Genomic DNA, 23,000 nt, shown 5'->3' on the forward strand with positions numbered 1-23,000 from the left:
GTCGAGCAGGAGCCCGCGTGGCTGCAGCAAACCCTCAGAGAGTGTTGGGATTTGCACCAAAGTTGTTTGCAATTCAGCAAAGGAGGACTTTTTGAAAACTGCCAAGAAGGGTTTATAGAAATGAATGGACTTGAAATTCGAACTTTAACCCTTTCCGAACCCAAGACGGACCTCACCGTGACAAACCCTAAACCCTAAACCCTAAACCCTAAACCCTAAACCCTAAACCCTAGTTCGGGAGGAAAGGGGCCCGAAGCAGCTGCTGCGCTCCCGCCGCAGCGGCAAAAGAAGCAACGGCCTAGCGCACCAAAGCGCTAGGGTTTAGGGTTTAGGGTTTGGGGTTCGGGGCTAGGGTTTGGGGTTTAGGGTTTAGGGTTTAGGGTTTAGGGTTTAGGGTTTAGGGTTTGCGCAGGAAGGCACTGTCGTGGTGCACGGCGTTTATCCCCCAACCAGCAACAGCACAGAAATCTCTTCGGAATTTCTTTTGGAAATTTTGCAAACTTTTACAGAAGAGAGAGTTGTGCAAAAACAAAAAATCCAAGAATGGTAAACCTTAAACCCTAAACCCTAAACCCTAAACCCATTTGGGATTTGGGATTTTGGGTCAAAATCAACTTAAGATTTGGTATTTGTCCACTTTCTCAACACGTTTTTGTTTTTTAGGTTCTTACCATTTGGGATTTGGGATTTGGGATTTGGGATTTGGGATTTGGGATTTTGGGTCAAAATCAACAATTCTAAACCATAAACAGGTGAAAGAGTTGTGCAAAAACAAAAAATCCAAGAATGGTAAACCCTAAACCCTAAACCCTAAACCCTAAAGCCCAGTTTTAGTTGAATTCTAAACCGTATACAGGTGAAAGAGTTGTGCAAAAACAAAAAATCGAAGAATGGTAAACCCTAAACCCTAAACCCTAAACCCTAAACCCTAAAGCCCAGTTTTAGTTGAATTCTAAACCATATACAGGTGAAAGAGTTGTGGAAAAACAAAAAATTCAAGAATGGTAAACCCTAAACCCTAAACCCTAAACCCTAAACCCTAAACCCTAAAGCCCAGTTTTAGTTGAATTCTAAACCATATAGAGGTGAAAGAATTGTGCAAAAACAAAAAATCCAAGAATGGTAAACCCTAAACCCTAAACCCTAAACCCTAAAGCCTAGTTTCAGTTGAATTCTAAACCATATACAGGTGAAAGAGTTGTGGAAAAACAAAAAATTCAAGAATGGCAAACCCTAAACCCTAAACCCTAAACCCTAAACTCTAATCCCTAAAGCCTAGTTTTAGTTGAATTCGAAACCATATACAGGTGAAAGAGTTGTGGAAAAACAAAAAATCCAAGAATGGTAAACCCTAAACCCTAAACCCTAAACCCTAAACCCCCGATGATTTCCGAAGAAAGAATGGTTGAAAAAGGTTCACGAATGGTAAACGCTAAACCCTAAACCCTAAACCCTAAACCCTAGCCCTTCGACCGTTTTGGCGGTGAATTGTTGCTGCTTTTTTGCAGCGACAGCCGGCTGGAGTCTGCTGCTGCTGCTGCTGCTGCTGGTGGCGGTTACTGCCTGCAGCAGCGGCTGCAGCGGCAGCAGCAGAGTTCGATGGCGTTTGCTGCTGCTTCTGTTGCTGCTGCTGCTGCGTTCTGGACGCCGCAGCTTGCTGCTGCTGCTGCTGCTGTCCAGGGCCTCCCCACTTGGGGGGCCCCCTTCGAAGTTGCTGTTGCTTTGGAGGCCCCCCAAGAAGTGTACAAGGGGGCCCTTGAGGTGTACGTGCCGCTGCTGCTGCTGCCTGCTGCTGTGGGGCCCCACACTCGCTACAACCCCTACTTGGGGGTGTTTTTGACAGCAGCAGCAGCAAAACTCCCAGCAGCAGCAGCAGCAAGCGGCAGCAAGATCACTCTCTACCCAGTCAGCCTTCAGAAGGGCGAGCGCTTGCTGCTGTCGCTCGCGCTGCAGCCCTTTGCTGCTGCTGCTGCTGCTGCTGCTGCTGCCTGGCCCATGCCCCAGGCCCTTGCTGCTCCTGCTGCAGCAGCAAATGAATTCAGCATCAAACTCCTCAATCTACAGAGAAAGCCCGTGGCCATTATTAACAGAATTAAGGCCCCCATCTTCACTCCGGGGGCTGTTGCTGCTCTTGTGGGGCCCCACATGCAGACGGTCCGCGCCCCTGCTGCTGCTGCTGCTGCTGCTGCTGCTGCTGCAGCAGCACCAGCAGCAGCTGCTGACGAACAAGTGCTGCTCGTCTTCCGGCTGCTCCTCGGGCCCCAACAGAATGACCAGGGGCTCGAGGGGTCTTTGGAAATTCATGTGGCTCCTATTTCTAAAGAAAGCGACACAGGTGGAAGCAGCAGCAGCAGCGGCAGCAGCAGCAGCAGCGGCAGCAGCAGCAGCAGCGAGGGTGGCAGCAGCAGCAGCGGGGGTGGCCAAGACAGCGAAGATAGCGGCAGCAGCAGCGAAGACGCAGGCAGCAGCGAAAACAGCAGCAGCGAAGGCAGCGGCGAAAGCAGCAGCAGCAGCACCGAAGACAAGGACAGCAGCAGCAGCAGCAGCGAAGGCAAGGACGGCAGCAGCAGCAGCAGCACCGGCGAGCCGGAGAGCAGCAGGAGCAGCAGCAGCAGCAGCAGCAGCTGCAACGGCTGGGCCTCAACAACTCGAGGGTTTGTTTGGTCTTTAGAATGTCCCCAAGGAACAAAGACATATGTATTTAAGTTGCTGCCGCCAGCGAGCGCGGGTGCTGCTGCTGCTGCTGCTGCTGCTGCTGCTGCTGCTGCCAGCTGGGTGTCCCTGGGGCTGGTGCTTCCAGCAGCAGCAGCAGCAGCAGCTTCGCACTACTCCGTCTCCGTGCTGGACTCCTCAGGAACAACTTTGTATTCTGTTGCTGCTGCTGCTCCCAGCAGCAAACGGGACTTGTGTCTGCTGCGGGCCTCGCAGCGGCTGCTGCAGCCTGCTGGCAGCAGCTACTCAGCTAAGCTGCTGCTGCTGTTCCAAACTGTCAGCTGCAGCAATCCAGCCACTCCCTTGAGGGCCCTTCCAGATGAAGTCGAACCCCTTTCTTTCCAAGCAGCAGCAGCAGCAGAAGGGGCCCCCCTGGACCTCATCAGCTCCGCCACAGTCCGCAGGTGCTGCAGCAGCAGCAGCAGCAGCGGCAGCAGTAGCAACAGCAACAGCAGCAGCAGTAGCAGCAGCAGCAGCAGCAGCAGCAGCTTTTCTTTTTGTCTGTTTGCCTTCTCAGGTGGGGTTCTGCAGGGACCTCTGCTGTTTCTGCTGCTGCTGCTTCTTTGGGTTTATCTGCTGCTGACGGAGACAATTACTTTAGAACTGACAAACCCTCCTTTTCCAAAACCCTAAACCCTCACCAAACCCTAAACCCTCGCCAAACCCTAAACCCTAGCGGAGCCCCAAGCCCTCACCGGAGTTCAAGTCCCCAAAAGCTCAGCGCTGGCCAAACCCTGCAAAGGCTAAACCCTCGCCAAACCCTAAACCCTCGCCAAACCCTAAACCCTCGCCAAACCCTAAACCCTCGCCAAACCCTAAACCCTCGTTTCAGCCCCCTACAGCTGCCTAGGCACCCCAGATTGGCAGCAGCTTCTGTCCACCTCGCCTACCCCCAAGCAAGTGGTTTGTTTAAAAGGGGCCCCCTTGGGGGCCCCCCTGGGGGCCCCCTTGGGGGCCCCCTTGGGGGCCCCCTTGGGGGCCCCCCTGTGCCCCCTGGGGGCCCCCCGTCGGGGGGCCCCCTGCGGTCTCAGAGTGAGGGGGCCCCCGTGTCGGTGCTTCCCGGGGTTGCTGCAGAGAGGAACCCTCTTGCTGCAGCAGCAGCAACAGCAGCAGCAGCAGCAGCTGCTGCTCCCCTCGTGCGCATTGTTGTGGACATTATAGTTGACGAAGACCTGGGGGCTGAGGCCCTCCATATGGTGCAAGAGTGGGGCTTCAACAACCTCTATGGGGGCCCCCAGGGGGGCCCCCAGGGGGGCCCCCAGGGGGGCCCCCAAGAGGGTACTGAAGGGTACTGCAAATCCACAGGCACAGAATGCTATGGGCACAGCTGGGGGCCCCAGGGGCTGTTTCAGTGGGGGGCCCTGGAGCCGAAGAAGGCTCGTTTGCCCATAGCTGAAAAGTGAGTTCTGCAGTGAATTCGCCGCAATTTCTCTCAATTAAACCCTTAAAATGAATCATTTGATTTGTTTTATTCTTTTATTTCATTTTATTTGCTTTTTTTGGCGCTTTTCGACTCTTTTTGGCCCCTCAGGTTCAAAGACGTCGCCCTCATCCAGGCCATTCAACCCGCGCTGGAGTGGCGACAGGCGAGCGGGCGAACTGGCTTGCCTTTTTGCCATTTATTCCCCTTTATTTGGCCTTTTAAATCTAATTTTTGTTTATTTATTTATTTTTATTTATTTCAAATCATTTTTTGCTGTTTATTATCTTCTTTTCCGGCTATTTACCCGCAAATTTGCTCTCCGGAAGGCAGCCATTGTTGCGAGTGACCTCGTCAACTGCAGCCGTCTTCGTCAAAAAAGTCGAATAATTGGACCAATTAGGGATTAAATTGCTTTATAAAATTGAATATTAAATTAATTTACAAAATAAATTCATAAAATTGATTTAATTCTGCAAAAAGATCCTTTGAATACCTCATTTGTGTGTGCAGTCGGTTTCCTGCGACGAAGTCCCACCCCACCTGTCGGTTGTGCTGCTGCTCACGCTGCCAGACAAGGCGGAGGAATTTGCTGCTGCAATATCTCCTGCTGCTGCTGCTGCTGCTGCTGCTGCTGCTGGCTCTGCAGGAGCTTCCGCCGCTGCTGCTGCTGCTGCTGGTGGCTCCGCAGAAGCTTCCGCCGCTGCTGCTGCTGCCGCTGCTGCAGCCGCAGGGACGCGGTCTTCCTCGTCCTCCCCGCCTGCTGCTGCTGCCGCTGCAGCCGCTGCTGCTAACCCTGCTGCTGCTGCTGCTGCTGCTGCTGCTGCTGCTGCTGCTGCTGAGCCGCTGCCGCGGAGCGCGCGCCCCGTGTACCTGCACATAGTGTCTTACAAGGAGCTGTCTTACAAGCCGCAGGAAGACCCGCTTGCTGCTGTTGCTGCGAGCCCGCGGAGCGACAGTTTGCTGCTGCTGCAGCAGGCGCTGCGGGAAGCAGCACTGGATGCTGCTGCTGCTGAGCCTGTCTTCCTTTCCTTTTCTGCTGCTGCTCCTCTCGAAGGCCAATACGAAGGCGATGCTTTGATTGAGAAGCTGCAGGAGCTGCTGCTGTACGTACACCTCGAGCTCGCCAACAGCCTCGTCTCTGTCGAAGTCTGCAGACACAACCCGCCCCCAGACGGCTACTCCTTCGAGCAGCAGCAAGGCAGCAGCAGCAGCAGCAGCAGCAGCAGCAGCAGCAGCAGCAGCAGCAGCAGCACGAAGAGGACCCTTCAGATCCTCTACAACGGTGCGGACTCAACACAGCCCACAAGCAAACCGCACCTACCTACCCACACACAGCCACTCACACTCCCGAACAGCTAGCTAGCTAGCTAGCTAGCTAGCTAGCTAGCTAGCTAGCTAAGTGACTAGCCTGCTACCAGCGAGATGACTAGCTAGCTAGCTAGCTAGCTAGCTAGCTAGCTAGCAACTCACCTATCCAGGCAAACAGGTAGATAGTAGGCGAGCTATTTACTTACCGAGCTAATTAGTTATCTAGCTAGCTAACCAGCCAGCTTTCCAGCCAGCTAGCTAGCCAGCTAGCTAGCTAGCTAGCTAGCTAGCTAGCCAGCTAGCGGCTGAGGCAGCTAGCTAGCTAGCTAGCCAGCTAGCGGCTGAGGCAGCTAGCTAGCTAGCCAGCTAGCTGGCGGCTGAGGCAGGTGGGAAGAGGCAGGCAATTCTCTGCAGACAGGTAGCTCGAGCCCCTGAGAGACAGCAGCAGCAGCAGCAGCTCCCGCTGCTGCTAGAGCTGCTGCTGCTGCTGCTGCTGCCACCGCAGCTGCTGCTGCTGCTGCCACCGCTGCTGCTGCTGCTGCTGCTGCTGCTGCTGCTGCTGCAGGTCAGCCGCTGGAGGAGCTGATAGAATACGACATCCCGGAAAAGGAAGTGGAAGTTTACACTGCAGCAAAACTCGACTGGCAGTTCCAAATGGCTTGCCACGGCACATTCGACCCCGCCAACTGACGCACTAGCAGCTAGCCACAGCTAGCCACAGCTAGCCACAGCTAGCCACGGCTAGCCACAGCTAGCCACGGCTAGCCACGGCTAGCCACAGCTAGCCACAGCTAGCCACAGCTAGCCACAGCTAGCCACGGATAGCCACGGCTAGCCACGGCTAGCCACGGCTAGCCACAGCTAGCCACAGCTAGCCACAGCTAGCCACAGCTAGCCACAGCTAGCCACAGCTAGCCACAGCTAGCCACGGCTAGCCACAGCTAGCCACAGCCAGCAGTCACAGCTAGCTGTGGCTGCTAGCTGCAGCTAGCTGTGGCTGCCAGCTGCAGCTAGCCATAGCTAGCTACAGCGGGACACAGCTAGCCGCAGCTAGCTGCAGCTGGACACGGCTAGCGACGGCTAGCTACTGCTAACTACAGCTAGCTACAGCTAGCTACAGCCAGCTACAGCTAGCTACAGCTAGCTACAGCTAGCCATAACTGGGTGGGGGCGCTTCTAGGGATTTCTGGTGAGCCAAGGCTGGCACTGAATGGGCAGGGCTGGCTGTAGCTGACTGTATTTGGCTGTGGCATCTGTGGCTAGTTACAGCTAGCTGTAGCTAGCTGCAGCTATCCTCAGTTAGCAGTAGCTAGCTGTGTGCACCTGTAGCCACTGTAGCTAGCCATGGCTAGCTATGGCTAGCTGTGGCTAGCTGTATTGCTAGGGCTGGACCTTTGGGAGGCAGGGCTTCGCGGTGTACGTACACCTGAGTTTCTTCTGCTGCAAAGGACCCTGTGGGGCCCCCAGGGGCCCCCTTTGCCTTCAAAGGGGCCCGGCGGCCTTCTAAAGCTTTTGAAGACTGCAGAAGAGAAGCAAAAGTGGAGCGAAGTTTTGCTGCTGCTGTGTTGCTGCTGGCGGTTTGAGCGGGCTGCGTGAGGTGTATGTACACCTGGGGTGGGGCCCCCGGCGCGCGGGGGCCCCAGCCCCGGCTTTGGCGAGCCGGCAGCAAGTAATGAATTGCATTTATTGTTTTAAATTGCAATTATATTCTTTTGACATTATTAAAAGAAAGAAATCCTCGAAAAGTCTTTTCTGCTTCTGAGGAGGAGCGCCGCGCCGCCGCCGCCGCCGCTGAGCTGTCTAGACACCCCAACACACAAACCCTAAACCCTCAAACCCCTCCATTTCTTTTTCTTCACTTTTATTCTTTTGAACTTCCAAAAGCAACTTGGGGGGCCCCGGGGGCCCCTTGGATGCTTCCCCCTCCCCGGCCCCCTAAACCCCAAACCCTAAACCCTAAACCCTAAACCCTAGTGCCAGCAGCGCACACACAGAATGCATGCGCCGTATCTTCCACGCGTCGACGTGTGTGGCACGCGCCCAAACCCTAAACCCTAAACCCTAAACCCTAGGTCCTGGTGGTGCTGACGGCGCTTTGCTGTTTCCGGAGGCAGAAGCGAGGGTCCAGTCTGCTGCTGCTGCTGTTGCTGCTGCTGCTGCTGCTGCTGCTGCTGCTGCCCCTCGTTGCTTGGCTGGGGCCATGGCAAGCAGCAGGGGGCCCCCTGAGGCCCCGGGGCCTCAGCAGCGGCGCAGCGGCTTAGGCGGCCTCTTCTGCCTGCAGCAGCAGCAGCAGCCGCTGCTGCTGCTGCTGAAACTGCTGCTGCTGCTGCTGCTGCAGCAACCTGCTGCAGCAGAACAGTCGCAGAACGACCAGCCCCAAAACCCAAACTCCAAAGACCAGGGGGCCCCCTGGGGGCCCCCCACAGATGTTCACGACGTAGACGAAAAAGAGTGAGCCTTCTGCTGCTGCTGCTGCTTTATTTGCTGCTGCTGCTGCTTTATTTGCTGCTGCTGCTGCTGCCTTTTCATTCGCTGCTGCTGCTGCTTTCAGTAGCGCTTGCCGCGGCGTCCACGGAGATTCGAACTTGGCGTTGCTTGTGCTTGCTGCGGCGGCGGTTTAGCGCTGGGGGTTTAGGGTTTAGGGTTTAGGGTTTAGGGTTTAGGGTTTAGGGTTTGGGGTTTGCCTGCAGTTTGCGCACGAAGGTAGTGGCGGCCTTTTTGATATTCTTGTGCGCCGTGTTGGGCTCGGTGCCAGCATTTTTGCTGCTGCGGCGGCAGCAGCAGCTGAGCAGCAGCAGCAGCAGCAGCAGCAGCAGCAGCAGCCGGCGGTGCAGCAGCACGTGCTCCCCGCTGCCCTCCTGCTGCAGCAGCAACTACGGCGCTGCTGCTGCTGCTTGCTGCTTCGGGGCTTCTCCGTTTTTAGTGCGAGCAGCAACTGTCTATACAGCTGGAGTTGTTGCTGCTGTTGCGCTGCTGCACCTGCTGCCATCCGCAGAGAAGCAGCTAGCAGCAGCATGGGAGCAGCAGGGGTCCCTGCAGCAGCAGCAGCAGCAGCAGCAGCAGCAGCAGCGGCAGTACCCTGTTGCTTCGCTGTGCTGCTTGGTTGGGCTGCTGGTGTCTGCTGCTCTCGAAGCAGCTGTGGAGCAGCAGCAGCAGCAGCATCCAGGCGACGGCAGCAGCAGCAGCAGCAGCACCGGCAGCTCTCTTTTGGAGTCCCTGAGCTGCAGCAAAGACAGGCAGCCTGCTGCTGCCGCTGCTGCAGTGCAGCAGCCACACCCCGCAGCAGCAGCAGCAGCAGCAGCAGCCCCACACTGCAGCGACAGCCACGGATTTGAAGCTGCAGACAGACACGCAAATAGCTGCTGCTGCTGCTGCTGCAGCAAAGCTAGCAGCAGCAGCGGGCCCTCATTTAGAGTCCCCATGGGCACGGGAGCAGCAAGCGCGCCTCCAGGCCCTGTGAGCATGCTGCCGCAGCATGCTGCTGCTGCTGCTGCTGCTGCTGCTGCTGCTGCTGCTGGGCGGCACAAGGCTTGCTGCGATGCTGGCCATTCCTGCGCTGGCTGCGGCAGCAGCTGCTGCAGCGGAGGCAGCAGCTGCTGCAGCAGCTGGGAGTGCCTTGACCGGAGAAAGGCGCCCGATGGACCTGCAGCCCCCGCTGCTGCTGCTGCTGCTGCTGCTGCTGCTGCTGGTGACAGCAGCAGCAGCAGCAGCAGCCCTGCGGACCCCGAGGGCCCCAGCCTGAGCTGTCCGTACACCTTGATGGACGAGACAGCAGTGGCGCTGCCCGCTGCGGCTGCTGCTGCTGCTGCGCTGCAGCAGCAGCAGCAGCAGAAAGCCGCCCTCCCAGCAGCAGCAGCAGCAGCAGCAGCAGCAGCAGGAAGTGTGGGGCCCCACAGCTCTGCTGCGCGCTCCGTCTTCTCCGGCAGCCTGCTGCTGGCTGGGCTGTCTGTACACTCCGTGCTCGAGGGCCTCACTTTAGGTGCTGCTGCTAATCCCAAAACTGTTGCTGCTGCCATTTTGCTGCACAAGACTCTGGAGGCCTTCGCCGTTGGCAGCTCGCTGCTGCACGGTGAGCTGCTGCTGCTGCTGCTGCTGCTGCTGCTGCTGCTGCTGCTGCTGCTGCTTTTTCGCTGTTTCCGCTGCGGCTGCTGCTGCTCTTTCACTGTTTCTGCTGCTGCTGCTGCTGCTCTTTCACTGTTTCTGCTGCTGCTGCTGCTGCTCTTTCACTGTTTCTGCTGCTGCTGCTGCTGCTGCTCTTTCGCTGTTTCTGCTGCTGCTGCGTTTCGTTGCGGCCGCTGCCAGTGCTGCTGCTGCCCCTTCGGCGGCTTCTCTGCCCGTTCTGGTGGATGCCAATCCCTCTGCTGCTGCTGCTGCTGCTGCTGCTGCTGGTGCTGCTGCTGCTGCTGCTGCTGCAGTGGGCGCAGACCAGACCTGCTACATTATCCAGATGCTGTCGTACGCCTTGACGGCCCCACTCGGAGTTGCTGCAGGTCTATTCATCCAGCGCTCTGCTGCTGCAGATGCACCAGGTTTGCTGCTGCTGCTGCTGCTGCTGCTGCTGCTGCTGCTGCTGCTGCTGCTGTTGCTGCTGGCCCGTGGTCCGTGCTGCTCGTTCTGAGGTGTACGTACACCTCACTTCCCTCGGGCGTCCGCGAGCTGTCTGTACACCCCAGCCCGTCAGGCAGCAGATTCGCGGGCTTGACGAATAAATGAAATAAATAAATTGAAATAAATAAATTGAAATAAATAAATAAATAAATAAATAAATAAATAAATAAATAAATAGTTTGACAATAAATGAATTGAATGAATCAAAGTAGCAAACAAAGAATTGATTTGACTCAGGCGCGAGCTCCCGCGTTGTTGCGCTGCAGGCGGCGACCTAAGCAGCAGCAGCAGCAGCAGCAGCAGCAGCAGCAGCAGCAGCAGCAGCAGCGTTGGGGTGTACGTACACTTCTTGCCCGGGGCCCTCACGGGGCTCGGCGCGGGGGCCTTTTTGCATGTGGGGCTTCTGGAGATATTGGCCAGCGAGCTGCAGCGGGGGAGAAGACAAAAAAGAAAAGATTTGCTGCTGATGGTGGGCCTCACTGCTTTGGGGGCCCTTTCCATGGCTCTCCTCTGATGCTGCTGCTGCTGCTGCTGCTGCTGCTGCTGCTGCTGCTGCTGCTGCTGGCTGCAGCGGCAGCGGCCCGGTGGTGGTGGTGGTGGTGCTGCTGTTGGCTGCAGCAGCAGTAGCCTCCCGGCGATGCCGCTGCTGCTGCTGCTGTTGGCTGCAGCAGCTGTAGCCTCCCGGTGATGATGTTGCTGCTGCTGCTGCTGTTGGCTGCAGCGGCTGCAGCATCCTGCTTTTGCTGCTGCTAAAGCCTGCTGCTCGGGCAGCTAGGGCCTGTTGCTGCAGCTAAAGCCTGCTGCTGCAGCTGTGGAGCCTGCTGCTGCGGCTGCTGCAGCGTTTTGCTGCTGCAGCAGGAGCTTGAGGCCTGGCTGCGGCACGGGACGAAGCAGCCGCTGCAGCAGCAGCACTCCCCTGTCGCTGCTGCTGCTGCTGCTGCTGCTGCTTCGTTCTGCTGCTCTTTGTGTCTGTGAGGGCCTAGGGCCCCTTCTTGTTTGTTTGCTGCCTTTGGGTCCTGAGTCCCTTCTTTCTCTCTTCTTTGTTGTGTCTTTCCCCTCTCTGCCCCCCTAGGGTTTAGGGTTTAGGGTTTAGGGTTTGGGGAGACTCGTTTGCCTCAACTCAGCGGTGTCACTCTTTTCGCTCAAGGGTTCACGGCTCAGGGTTTAGGGTTTAGGGTTTAGGGTTTAGGGTTTAGGAAACCCCTGGATATTTGACTTAGCAGCTCCTCCCCTGCTGCTTCTAGTCACTTCTAAACCTTTTTTTTTTTTAAGAAACCTCTTTGTTGCTCTAAGATGGCCCTACACTGGGACTCCCTGTGGGGCCCTTTTGGGGGCCCCTGTGGGGCCCTTTTGGGGGCCCTTTTAGGGGCCTTGTGGGGCCCTTTTGGGGGCCCCTACGGGGCCCCGTTTAGGCCCTGAGGGGCCCCTGTGGGGTCCCTGTGGGGCCCTTTTGGGGGACCCTGGGGGGCCCCTTTGGGGCCTCTGTGGGGCCTTTTTGGGGCCCCTTTGGGGCCTCCCTGGGGCCCTCTTTGGGGCCGTTATCCCTAATGGAGGCCCTTGGGGGCCCTGTGGGGCCCCGCAGGGCTTTCTAGGGGCCCCACAGGGGCCCCACAGGGGCCCCACAGGGGCCCCACAGGGGCCCCACAGGGGCCCCACAGGGGCCCCACAGGGGCCCCTCAGGGGCCCCACAGGGGCCCCACAGGGGCCCCACAGGGGCCCCCGAGGGGTGCGGGAAGACCCATAGGGGCCCCCCGGGCCTGCCGGTGTGGGAAGTCTTCGGTTTTGCTGCTTATGAGTCTCTAATTTCATTTAAATTAATTAAATTTGCTTAAAAATTTAAAAATAATTTCATAAATTCAAACAACGTAACTCTAATACCAGCAGAACATGAATTAAGACCCTTAGAAAGTACGGGGGTTCCCAGGGGGCCTCCAGGGGGCCCCCAGGGGGCCCCTAGGGGGCCCCCCAGGGGCCCCAGGGGGCCCCCTAGGGGGCCCCTGGGGGCCCCCGTTTCAAGAGATCTTGTGGCACCACTCTGATTATATTATTAGCGTTTAAATTTGTTTAAAAATGATTTATTTGTTTTAATTGAAATTATTTTTCTGAGTTTGAATTGCGCAGTGGTGGTTTCGATGAGGTGTAGGTACACCTGAAGTCTGTTGACTTTGCTGCTGCAGTCCCAGAGATATGTTTGGCTCATTTATATTCTTCTTTCCTTTTAATTTATTCTTTAGAAGTTCCTGAAATTGAAATTAAATCCTGTGAGAGGATTTTAGTTTCCTGCGGTTCCACCGAGGGTTTAGGGTTTAGGGTTTAGGGTTTGAGGCTTATGACTTGAAGTTTGCAATGGCTTCGCCCTCTCCCCCATCCCCGGGGCTGCAGCAGCAGCAGCAGCAGCAACCTCATCAACAGCAGCAGCAGTTGCCGCTGCTGCAGCTACTCCAGCAGCAGCAGCAGCACCAACAGCATCGAGAACAGCAGCAGCAGCAGCAGCAGCAGCAGCAGCAGCAGCAGCAGCAGCAGCTGTGGCTGCCCACCCCGCTGACCCCACACTTGAGTCTTCCTGAGTTTTCTGAGGTGTATGTACCCTCCGAAGACTCTTTTCTCCTAATGGATTCGCTGCTGCTGGACTTGGAGGCGCTGCAGCTGCTGCAGCCCGCCACGGCTTTGGAAATGGGGCAAGACAAACCCTAAACCCTAAACCCTAAACCCTAAACCCTAAACCCTTAACCCTAGGCTGTAGAGGGCAGATGCGCTCCACACGGCATACCTTCGGGGAACGGCAAGGGTTTAAGTCATAGGATTCCGAGCTAGGGTCTAGGGCCTAGGGTTTAGGCTTTAGGGCCAAGCGTTTAGGGTTTAGGGTTTAGGGTTTAGGGTTTAGGGTTTAGGTTTTATAAAGCCGCCTGTTGCACTTCTGCAATTTATCTACCGGTTTTTCTCCGCCTCTCCTCCTCCACTTAATGCAGTTATTTATCCACTCATTATTTATTATTTATTATTTATTTATTTATATATTTATTTATTTTTATTTATTTATTTATTTATTTATTTATTTATTTATTTATTTATTATTTATTTATTTATTATTAGGTGCGGCAGCGGATGCGTCACGGCCTTTCTTTCTTCGCTGCTAAACCGCTGCCAACACCCGGGGGACCCCCCAGGGTACCAGGGGGCCCCTGGAGGCCCTTTGGGGGCCCCTCAGGACTCTTTAGGGGCCCCCAAAGACCCTTTGGGGGCCCCTAAAGGGTCTTTGGGGGCCCCCAAAGACCCTTTAGGGGCCCCACAAGACCCTCTAGGGGCCCCACAAGACCCCTCTGGGGCCCCACAAGACCCTTTGGGGGCCCCCAAAGACCCTTTGGGGGCTTCCAAAGACCCTTTGGGGGCCCCCAAAGACCCTTTGGGGGCCCCCAAAGACCCTTTGGGGGCCCCCGAAGACCCTTTGGGGGCCCCACAAGACCCTGTAGGGGCCCCACAAGACCCTGTAGGGGCCGCACAAGACCCTTTGGGAGCCCCACAAGACCCTTTGGGGGCTTCTAAAGACCCTTTGGGGGCCCCCAAAGACCCTTTGGGGGCCCCCAAAGACCCTGTAGGGGCCCCTGAAGACCCTTTGGGGGCTCTCAAAGACCCTTTGGGGGCCCCACAAGACCCTTTAGGGGCCCCCAAAGACCCTGTGGGGGCCCCCAGAGACCCTGTGGGGGCCCCCAAAGACCCTGTGGGGGCCCCACAAGACCCTTTAGGAGCCCCCAAAGACCGTTGGGGGTCCCTAAAAGACCCTTTGGGGGCTTCTAAAGACCCTTTGGGGGTCCCCAAAGACCCTTTGGGGGCCCCCAAAGACCCTTTGGGGGCCCCGGAAGACCCTCTAGGGGCCCCACAAGACCCCTCTGGGGCCCCACAAGACCCTTTGGGGGCCCCCAAAGAGCCTTTGGGGGCCCCCAAAGGCCGTTGGGGGGCCCTAAAAGACCCTTTGGGGGCCCCCAAAGAGCCTTTGGGGGCCCCCGGAGTTTGTGCGTGTTTGTCGCCGGTGGTGTTTGGAGTGGATTTGCAAAATGCTGCAGCAAAATCTACAAAAAGAACTTTTGAATTAAATTGCTGCGGAGAGAAGCAGGAGGTTCTCCTGGCAAACCTCTTCACCGCCTTCAGGGGCCCCACAGCCAGCAGCAGCAGCAGCAGCAGCAGCAGCAGCAGCAGCAGCAGCAGCGGCAGCAGCAGCGGCAGCAGCAGCAGTTTCAGCAGCGGAGGAGGAGGAGGGGATATTAAGGAGGCGGCACAGAGAGAGGCATTTTTTGATTTGATTCTCTTCAACCCTGTCAGCCTCCAAACCCTAGCTAGTAAACCCTAGACTCTAAACCCTAGACTCTAAACCCTAGCTTATAAACCCTAGCTAATAAACCCTAGCTTATAAACCCTAGCTAATAAACCCTAGCTAAAAAGCCCTAGCTAATAAACCCTAGCTAATAAACCCTAGCCAATAAACCCTAGCAAAATAGCCCTAGCTAATAAACCCTAGCTAATGAGCCCCAGCTATCAAACCCTAGCCACTAGACCCTAACAACTAAACCCTAGCCTCTAAACCCTAGCTTATAAACCCTAGCCACTAAACCCCCTAGGGTTTAGTGGCTTCCATTTAATTTGCTTCTGCGCTTCACTTGATTTATTTTTCTCCTTTTTGTCTCTTTTGGGGTCAATTTTGGGTCTTTTTGTCTCATTTTTTCCGCATTTTAATCTTCCAAATGAACTGCATTTATTTATAAATCCATTTTAACTTCATTTATCTTTTTTTCCTCCTTTTCCCCCTTTTTGTTTCTTTTTTTTAGCCCTATGTCCCCGGGAGCCCCCGGGCCAAAGTGGCCCCCGCAGACCTGCCCTGGTGGGGCGGCCGCCGCGGCCGCGCAGTGACCGACAAGTTTCTGGCAAATGTACCGGTGGGCCAAACCCTAAACCCTAAACCCTAAACCCTAAACCCTCTGTCCTTTTCAAGCCCCTTTAACCCTCCCCGCGAAACCCTAAACCTTAAACCCTCCTTAGTAGTGCAAGAAAAATCCAATTGCGAAAATTCCCACGTTTTTATACCCCAAACCCTAAAGCTTAAACACCAATCCCTAAACCCTAACCCCCTCACCCTAAACCCTAATCCCCAAACCCTAAACCCTAATCCCCAAACCCTAAACCCTTTGCGTGGCTGCGGCCGTCTTTTGTCTCTTCAGGACTTTTTGAGCCCGAAGGGAATTTTGTATTTGGTGAGTTTTAAGACAAAAAAAGAAAACAAGAAGAAAATAAATAAAAGACAAAAAGATATAAAAGAATTCAAAAAGAAATGAAAGAAAAAGAAATAAGCAAAGATATAAAGAAGACAAACAAAAACACAAAACAGTAAAAAGATAAAAAGGACAAACAAAGAAAAATGAAAAGAAAAAAGGAGGAAAAAAGTAAAGACAAAACAGGGCGACACGAAAAGATAAATTCTTTCTTTCCATTATTTCACCACTTACTATTCATTTATTTACCCATTTCTACTAATTAATTAATTAATTTATTCATTTATTTATTTTATTCTAAGTAGTTTATTTATTTATTTATTTATTTATTTTATTATATTTGCTTATTATATTTATTTACTTATTTACTTCGCAGCTGCTGGAGCAAAGAAACGAGCCCGAGGAAATCGTGGAGGACTTCAAGCAGAAAGGCTGGAGTACAAAGGTGCTGCTTTTTTGATTATTTATTTATTATTTAATTTAATTTAATTTAATTTAATTTAATTTAGTTTGATTTTAATTTAATTTAATTTATTTGTTCTGCCCCCCTCATAGTCTCCCTTGTATTTTGTGCTTCTGATTGTCCCCCCCTGCTGCTCTCATTATCTCGCCTCTCTGCTGCTGTTGCTGCTGCTGCTGTTGTTGCTGTTGCTGCTGCTGCTGTTGTTGCTGTTGCTGTTGCTGCTGCTGCCGCTGCTGCTGCTGCTGCTATCTCTGCAGCTGGTCGCCGCGAGGCGAATTAGAGGTGAACATCTTTTTTTGTGGAGGTTTTCAAGACGGAATTACCCAAACCCTAAACCCCAAACCCTAGACCCCAAACCCTAAACCCCAAACCCTAAACCCTAAACCCTAGACCACGAAGCCCAGTGCCCGCCAACACAGAGGCACTGCAGCCTCTCCCAAACTGCAGCAGTTTGTCGGACTGCTGATGTTTGCATTTAAAACAAAGACAGGAAGAATAATAATGAGAATAAATAATTATAATTACAACTTCAATTATAATTATAATTGCAGGGACCAGTTCGCCATTCTCTTACTCAAGCTCACTTTCTATGGATTCGCACTGGCTTACACCCCGCGAGAATGTTTTTCGCTTTTTTCAGAAAGAATTAAAATGCCAAATTGAAATTAATCATTTTAATGCAAAAATAATATTCTTTTTCTCTAATAAAGCAGCAGCAGATCTTTGCATTTGACAACACTGAAGGCCAGAAGGAAGAAGATATGTTGGGCAATATAAAGAAGATAAAAAGAAGGTTTTGGGACTTTTGTTGGACAGATGGAAAGGCTTTTGAACTGTGCGCAGAAATCACATAAGTGCGAAAGCTTTTCTCTCAAAGACTTTCGTGCAAAGTCATATCACTGCATTCCAAATGGCGCAAGTTCAGTACAACTCAGCAACTGCTGTCATCTCTGAACAATACTGAGAACAGTCTTTATCGCTCACAACTTGGCCAGCATTAACAGCTACTTAAGAGGACATTGGAGACTTTGCAAGACCTGCAACCCTGAAGGAAGCGACACCGAACTGCTGGGGTGTACGTACACCTCAAAGCGACACCCGAACTGCTGGGGTGTACGTACACCTCAAAGCGACACCCGAACTGCTGGGGTGTACGTACACCTCAAAAATGAACAAAAAACAAATACATATTTCTTCACCAAAAATGCTATATACAAAAACAACTCTTCTTTGCAGTAAAAAAAGGCTTATAAAACCCTAAACCCTAGATCCCCAGGGTTCAACGCCACCGAGGTGTGGGGCCCCCTAAGTGGTCACGGGGGGCCCCCAGGGGCCCCCCAGGGGCCCCCGAGGGGGCCCCCCAGCGGATACAGTAAAGACAAGCGGGCTTTGAGTCTCGGGGGCACCCCTGGGGGGCCCCATGGGGCCCCCGTTGTATCAGGAGTAGATGGGGGCCCCTAGGGGCCCCCCGTTGCCCCCTGGGGGGCCCCATGGGGCCCCCGTTGTAACAGGAGTAGAAGGGGGCCCCTAGGGGCACCCCTTGTGCCCCTGGGGGCCCCCCAGCACGGCCTCTGGGGGCCCGCAGGAGGCACTGGTGTCCCCCCAGGACTCCCCTCCGGGGGCCCCCTCGCTGCTGCTTCCAAACCCCCTGTGGGGCCCCTAAAAGGAGCAGCAGCAAGGAGGAGACTGGAGGGCCTCCGGACCCCGTTTTTGGGGCCCCTACGGCCCTTCGAAGGCCCCTAGGGGGCCCCCCTGGGGGGCCCCAAGGGGGCCCTCAGAGCCTCAGGGGGGCCCCCCGGGGGCCCCCCGGGGCCCCCTAGGAGCCCCCCGATCGCGACTGCTGCTGCTACGCTGTGAAGACTAAGAGGAAAATGAGGAGACAGAGAAGGGCGAGAGCGACGAGAAGGAGACAAATGGTGGAGTGTCTTTTCATAAGTTTTTGGAGCATTTTTTTATTTTTTTTTAAGTTGGCTTCTGCGGTGTCTAGGGAGCTTTCTGTGGCGTCGAGCAGTCTGCGGTGTACAGACACCTCGTCACTTATTGCGTAACTTATTTCCTTCAGATTCATCACAGAACCCGCCAAGTACGAAAGCTGCTGCTCCTGCTGCTCCTCGTCCTGCTGCTGCTGCTGCTGCTGCTGCTGCTGCTGCCACCGCTGCTGCTGCGGCTGCTGCAGCAGACTGGAGCCCGACAGGCTGGGGCTGGGGCCGAAGGAGCCAAAATCGTCCTAAAGAAATAATTAATAAAAACGAATTAATCAATTAATAAAACAGTAAAAACAAATTAAACAAGTAATAAAACAATGAAAACAAGTTAAACAATTAATAAAACAAATAAAATAACTAATTAAAACGAATAAATAGTCAATAAATAAAAGAAACAACAAAACAAATGAATTATTAATAGATCAAAGAAATAATAAAAACAAATAAATGGTCAACAGAAGCAAACAAACAATCTATAATAAGAACTAAATGAATACTAAATGCAGCAAATGCATATATCAAATAACAACAAATAAATTAGCAGATAATAACAAATATAGAGGAATGAACAAACGCAGGAATTAAAAAATAAATGATAAAAAATAAATAAAAGAACAAATAAATGAACACATAAATAAATAGCAAGACAATAAACAAATGAAGAAGGCGAGAAAGATGAAGACAAAAGCCGCAAGAAGAAACAAAAAGGATTAAAATGGAAAAGTGGAAAAGAAGAAAAATGAAACTGCGGGGTGAAGTTGCGGTGTACGTACAGCAGAGGCACTAGTTGGGGTGTCTGCAGTTTCCTCCAAAAATGAACTGTTGTCTTCGAGAGGGAAATCTGAGAAGTTGGAATTAAAAGATTCTTTTTTGGAGTGTCTGTACACCCCAGCTTGCGAGAAAAGCAGCCGGAAAGCCTCCAGCTGCGCGTCCTGCTGCTGCTGCAGCTGCTGCAGCAGCAGCAGCCGCTGCTGCAGCGCAGCAGCAGATAAGCCAAAGAGCTCGGGGGACTCCGAAGCCCTCATAAGCGACTGCTCGAGTTGGCTGCAGCGCTGCAGCAGCAAAGCAGCAGCAGCAAAGCAGCAGCAAAACAGCAGCAGCAAACAAAAAACTCAAAACAAAACCAGTGCCTTTTTATCTCTCCAAGAGAGCCCCTCGTGTCTCGCCATTATTGACTCCATTCAGGTGTACAGACACCTGGGCGTTGAGGCTTTTCGCCGCAATTCGCCCAGCTGCTTCACTTAGCATTTGTTTGTCGGGTTTGCGGGGTTTATTTGGATTTATTTGGATTTATTTGTTGACTTTATTGTTTAATCTGTTTCTTTCTTTGCTGCTGCTTGTCTGCTGCTTTTATTTATTACCTGCGCCATTCTGGTCACATGCCCGCGCAGCACTGCTGCTGCTTCTCCTGTTGCTGCTGCTGGATCCGCGCGGGCTCGCTGCAGCAGCGAGTCTACGGTTTGTTGCAGCTGTTTGAGTTTTGCTGCATCGCTGGCCCACAAATCGCACTCCATTTTGGAAAAGAGGGAAATATAACTAATAAAATATATAAATAAAACAAAAAAAGAAAAACTGCGAAGAGGAACCGCTGGGGTGTACGGACGGGCTCTCGCGGCGCCCGGGTGTCACTACACCGGCGAGCGCCCACAGGGTCTCAAAAAAGAAATTTCACCGCCAATTAGAGTTTTATTTTTCAATGGAATCACAAAAAATGACAAGAAAATGAAATAAATGACTTTTAAGGCAAAACGAGCAGCTTTTGAGCAACCAGCCAGTCCTCAAGTGTATGTACACTTGAGCCACTCAGCCCCAAACACGCGCAGCGCCCTACTGCTCACGTCGTTGGCTCTTCGCCTTCTACATCATTTATTTATTATTTATTTTTATTATTTATTTATTTTGTCATTTATTATAATTCTGCTCAGCCTTGAAAACAAATAACAAACAATGGAACCTCCAAAGCAACAGGCACACACTGCCGTCTTCCAGTGGTCGTGCGAGGTGATCAGTCGCGGACTTCTCTCATTTTAAAACACAGCGACGAAATTTAAATTGAAAATTAACAAAACAATTAAAAATATTACACAAAATAATCAAAAAAGATACATAAAAGAGCCAAAAAATGCCATAAAAGACAAAAAAGCGACTGTCAGCTGCAGCGGGAAACAGCAGCTTGTGTGGGAGAGGCCCACGAGCAGTCGGGTGTATCTACTGCAGCAGCTCTCTTTGCATTAGCTCCAATAGTTGAAAATTTAATTAATGCCAAATGAAATATTTATTATATATTCAAATGTTTACTCCTTTTTGTTGTTTTTATCTATATCCGTGCAGCCCTGGGCCCTGGATGCAGCTCAGCCAAATAAGTCCTGTTGCCTTTACACACTGCTGCAGCTGCTGCAGCAGCAGCTGCTGCTGCACGTGCTGCAGCTGCTGCAGGGGCTGCACGTGCTGCAGCTGCTGCAGCTGCTGCAGCAGCTGCAGCTGCTGCATGTGCTGCAGCTGCTACTGCGGTTTATAAATGTCGTAAAAGAGAGTTTATATATATTTGTCTGTATCAATTTTTAAGTTTCGTTTTCTGTAGGTGTATGTACATACACCGCATCTGCACTGTCTGCAGGTGCAGCAGAAGCATAAAGCAGGGAATGCAAATAAAAGCAAAATAAAAAAGATTTATCTTTAACTCCATTTGGATTTTATTTTATTTGAAACTCTTGAATGGGCTTCTGCAAAAAGAAGAAAAGGAAGCTGTTTAGAAAAGAATAAATTAGAAAGAAGAAAAGAGTAAACTTGAACAAAACTGAAAATGAAATAAAACCTCAAACTTTTTGAAATAAGATGGATACACAAGAGTGCAAAATTACATTTAATTGAATTAATTTACTCTTTTTGCACTTTTTAATTCATGACCATAAAACTCGGTAAAGGGCGCAGCAGGTTCATTTACTGCAGCAACTTGCTGCTAATTACTGCTATGCTTTAGGGTTTACGGTTAAGGGTTTAGGGTTTAGGGTTTAGGGTTTAGGGTTAACGCCTATAAGCTTCACTCTTATTTCATCTAAAAGAAGCGTTATTGGGAACAGCAGCACCTTCAGCTAAGTTCAGCTGTACGTACACCCCAAAGGTGCACTCGCGCATGCGCACAGCCCCAGCAGCTATTCGTTAATAAATAATAATTCTTTTTTAAATGAGTGAGGCTTAAAGCTTATTTTTTATTTTAAAATTTACTTCTTTAGCAGGTTTGTTAATTGCCCATTCATTTGGATTCCTGTACATGTGTATTGCTAAGTGCTTTTTCTTTGCCTATATACTCACGCAGTCTTCTACATAATTTATAAATACTTTTATATATTCTTGTTTTCAGCACAAAGAACCTAAGTAGCAGCTAAAGCCGCAGTTGCTGCTATGTACAGAAGCTTTTGAGCAGTGTCTATTGTCTTCTATTGTTCTAAACTTTTAAATTTGAATTAACTTACCTGTTTGGCGTCGCCTGCTACTCTGCAGCCATCCGCAGCAGCGGCTGCAGCACCAGATGGACCATTAAATGTAAATAAAACCATTTAAAAAATGAAAAGGTGGTTTAATAAGTTATTCATTTCGTGAGATGTTACAGAGCTGACGTGTATGGACAGCTCAGCCTGCGCATACTCAATGAGGGTCACTCCGGCGGTTCCCTGATCGCTCCGGCTTCTAAAATGAGTTAATTGTCGAATTTAAATGATTTAATTCAATATAATTGCAACTAAACTGAATTAAATCATTCAAGTTTTGTTTTTGTTTCCAGTTTTGACCCTCCGAGGCGCTGCCTCCCGCGGGGGTCCACTGGAACTGCCTGGGGTCGGGAGCAGAGGCCAGCTGGGAGCCTCGGGCCACGATATGCCTCTTAAAGAGAATTAATCGGAAAATAAATGAAAATTTTGAATTATTTTCATTAATTAATTCAATTATGAAGAACTAGGACTCAATTCGCAGACAAGATGCGATAGGCAGCAGCAGCCGCAGTGTGCACTGCACGGCAGGTGTAGTGACACCCGAGCCCGGCCGTGGCTGGAGCAGCCGCTGCTCCTCTAAACCCTGAAAGTCTCTTTTTGTGAATTAATAAATGAAATTAATTCAAATTATAAACACACTTCAGCCCTTTAGGCAGCTGCTGCGCTGTCGAGCCTGCCAGGCTTGTGCTCGGGGAGCTGCTGACCGTCAGCGGGTGTTCTGGCCTCTACGGTTTAGGGTTTAGGGTTTAGGGTTTAGGGTTTGCCCTCCAGGCTCTTCAGGGCTCATTCTCAATCCTCCAGGAATTCGTATATACCTTTACGCCGGGAGAAAGCTGTGTCTACAGCAGTGGTTGGCCGCCGCTAACTTCAACCCTAAACCCTAAACCCTAAACCCTAAACCCTAGACGAAAACTTTGAACCCTTGAGACAATGGTTTCGTTTCTGAGCAAACCCAAAAAGGCCTTCGACCTGGACCCTTCAGTCGCCCCGGAGGCACTCGTCCTGGTGACCCTAAACTCTAAACCCTAGATCCTGAATCATTGACCCTAAACCCTCTTTCTGAGCAAACCCAAAAAGGCCTTCGACCTGGACCCTTCAGTCGCCCCGGAGGCACTCGTCCTGGTGAGCCTAAACTCTAAACCCTAGATCCTGAATCATTGACCCTAAACCCTAAACCCTAAACTCTATGAACCAACCCATATTTCTAAGCTTTGCCTTCTGCTTTCCTTCCAGCTGCATTGCCACGCCCACTCCAGTATGCGGCCCTTGTGTGTTTCCCTGTCTTTTCAGCTGCATGGCCCCTCCTCCAGGGTTTAGGGTTTAGGGTTTAGGGTTTAGGGTTTAGGGTTTGTGAGCAGGGCATGACTGTGTGGTGCGACTCTGCCCCTAGCGTGCTGGAAAACCCCTCGTGTCTTTACGCCAAATGCACCGTTTTGGAGATAATAAATAACCAGACAGTTAAATTAAGGGAAATTGCCGAACCAGGCAAAGAGGTTAGTCCCGCTGCTGCTGCTGCTGCTACTGCTGCTGCTGCTGCTGCTGCTGCTACTGTGTTTGGCTGGCTGCTGCTATTTATGATGCGACTGCCCCACCTCTGTTGCTGTTTGTGCTGCTGCTGCTGCTACTGGTGTCTGCGTGTGGCTGTTGCTGCTCTGCGGTTTGCTGTTTTTACAGGTGCTGCTGCTATTGCTTCCCTGCTGCTCCTGCTTCCCTGCTGCTGCTGCTTCCCTGCTGCTGCCGCTGCCTCTGCTG

General features: G+C 52.1%; 4 protein-coding genes across 4 annotated transcripts; 3 read left to right on the forward strand and 1 right to left on the reverse strand.

Annotated features, from left to right (window-relative positions):
• Positions 1–412: 412 nt before the first annotated feature.
• On the forward strand, positions 413–6,133 carry ENH_00063850 (hypothetical protein, conserved; the record flags this gene model as incomplete). The annotated part of the gene is made up of 5 exons (XM_013577257.1): positions 413–546; positions 1,509–3,229; positions 3,787–3,908; positions 4,646–5,417; positions 6,009–6,133. Coding segments are annotated over 5 exons (2,874 nt in total), but the record flags the coding sequence as incomplete, so codon positions are not given.
• Positions 6,134–7,643: 1,510 nt separating this feature from the next.
• On the forward strand, positions 7,644–10,565 carry ENH_00063860 (zinc transporter ZIP domain-containing protein, putative; the record flags this gene model as incomplete). Its single annotated transcript, XM_013577258.1, has 4 exons — positions 7,644–7,894; positions 8,311–9,512; positions 9,859–9,972; positions 10,318–10,565. The coding sequence occupies 4 exons, from the start codon at positions 7,644–7,646 to the stop codon at positions 10,563–10,565; spliced, it is 1,815 nt and encodes a 604-aa protein (XP_013432712.1).
• Positions 10,566–12,397: 1,832 nt separating this feature from the next.
• ENH_00063870 (hypothetical protein) lies at positions 12,398–15,772 on the forward strand (the record flags this gene model as incomplete). Its single annotated transcript, XM_013577259.1, has 5 exons — positions 12,398–12,630; positions 13,145–14,363; positions 14,872–14,979; positions 15,262–15,294; positions 15,689–15,772. The coding sequence occupies 5 exons, from the start codon at positions 12,398–12,400 to the stop codon at positions 15,770–15,772; spliced, it is 1,677 nt and encodes a 558-aa protein (XP_013432713.1).
• Positions 15,773–17,621: 1,849 nt separating this feature from the next.
• On the reverse strand, positions 17,622–19,274 carry ENH_00063880 (SNARE domain-containing protein, putative; the record flags this gene model as incomplete). The annotated part of the gene is made up of 3 exons (XM_013577260.1): positions 17,622–18,002; positions 18,534–18,812; positions 19,122–19,274. The coding sequence occupies 3 exons, from the start codon at positions 19,272–19,274 to the stop codon at positions 17,622–17,624; spliced, it is 813 nt and encodes a 270-aa protein (XP_013432714.1).
• Between the last annotated feature and the right edge of the window lie 3,726 nt (positions 19,275–23,000).

Source organism: Eimeria necatrix, genomic scaffold (genome assembly GCF_000499385.1).
Source record: "Eimeria necatrix Houghton genomic scaffold, Enh_scaff577, whole genome shotgun sequence".
NCBI lineage: Eukaryota > Apicomplexa > Conoidasida > Eucoccidiorida > Eimeriidae > Eimeria > Eimeria necatrix.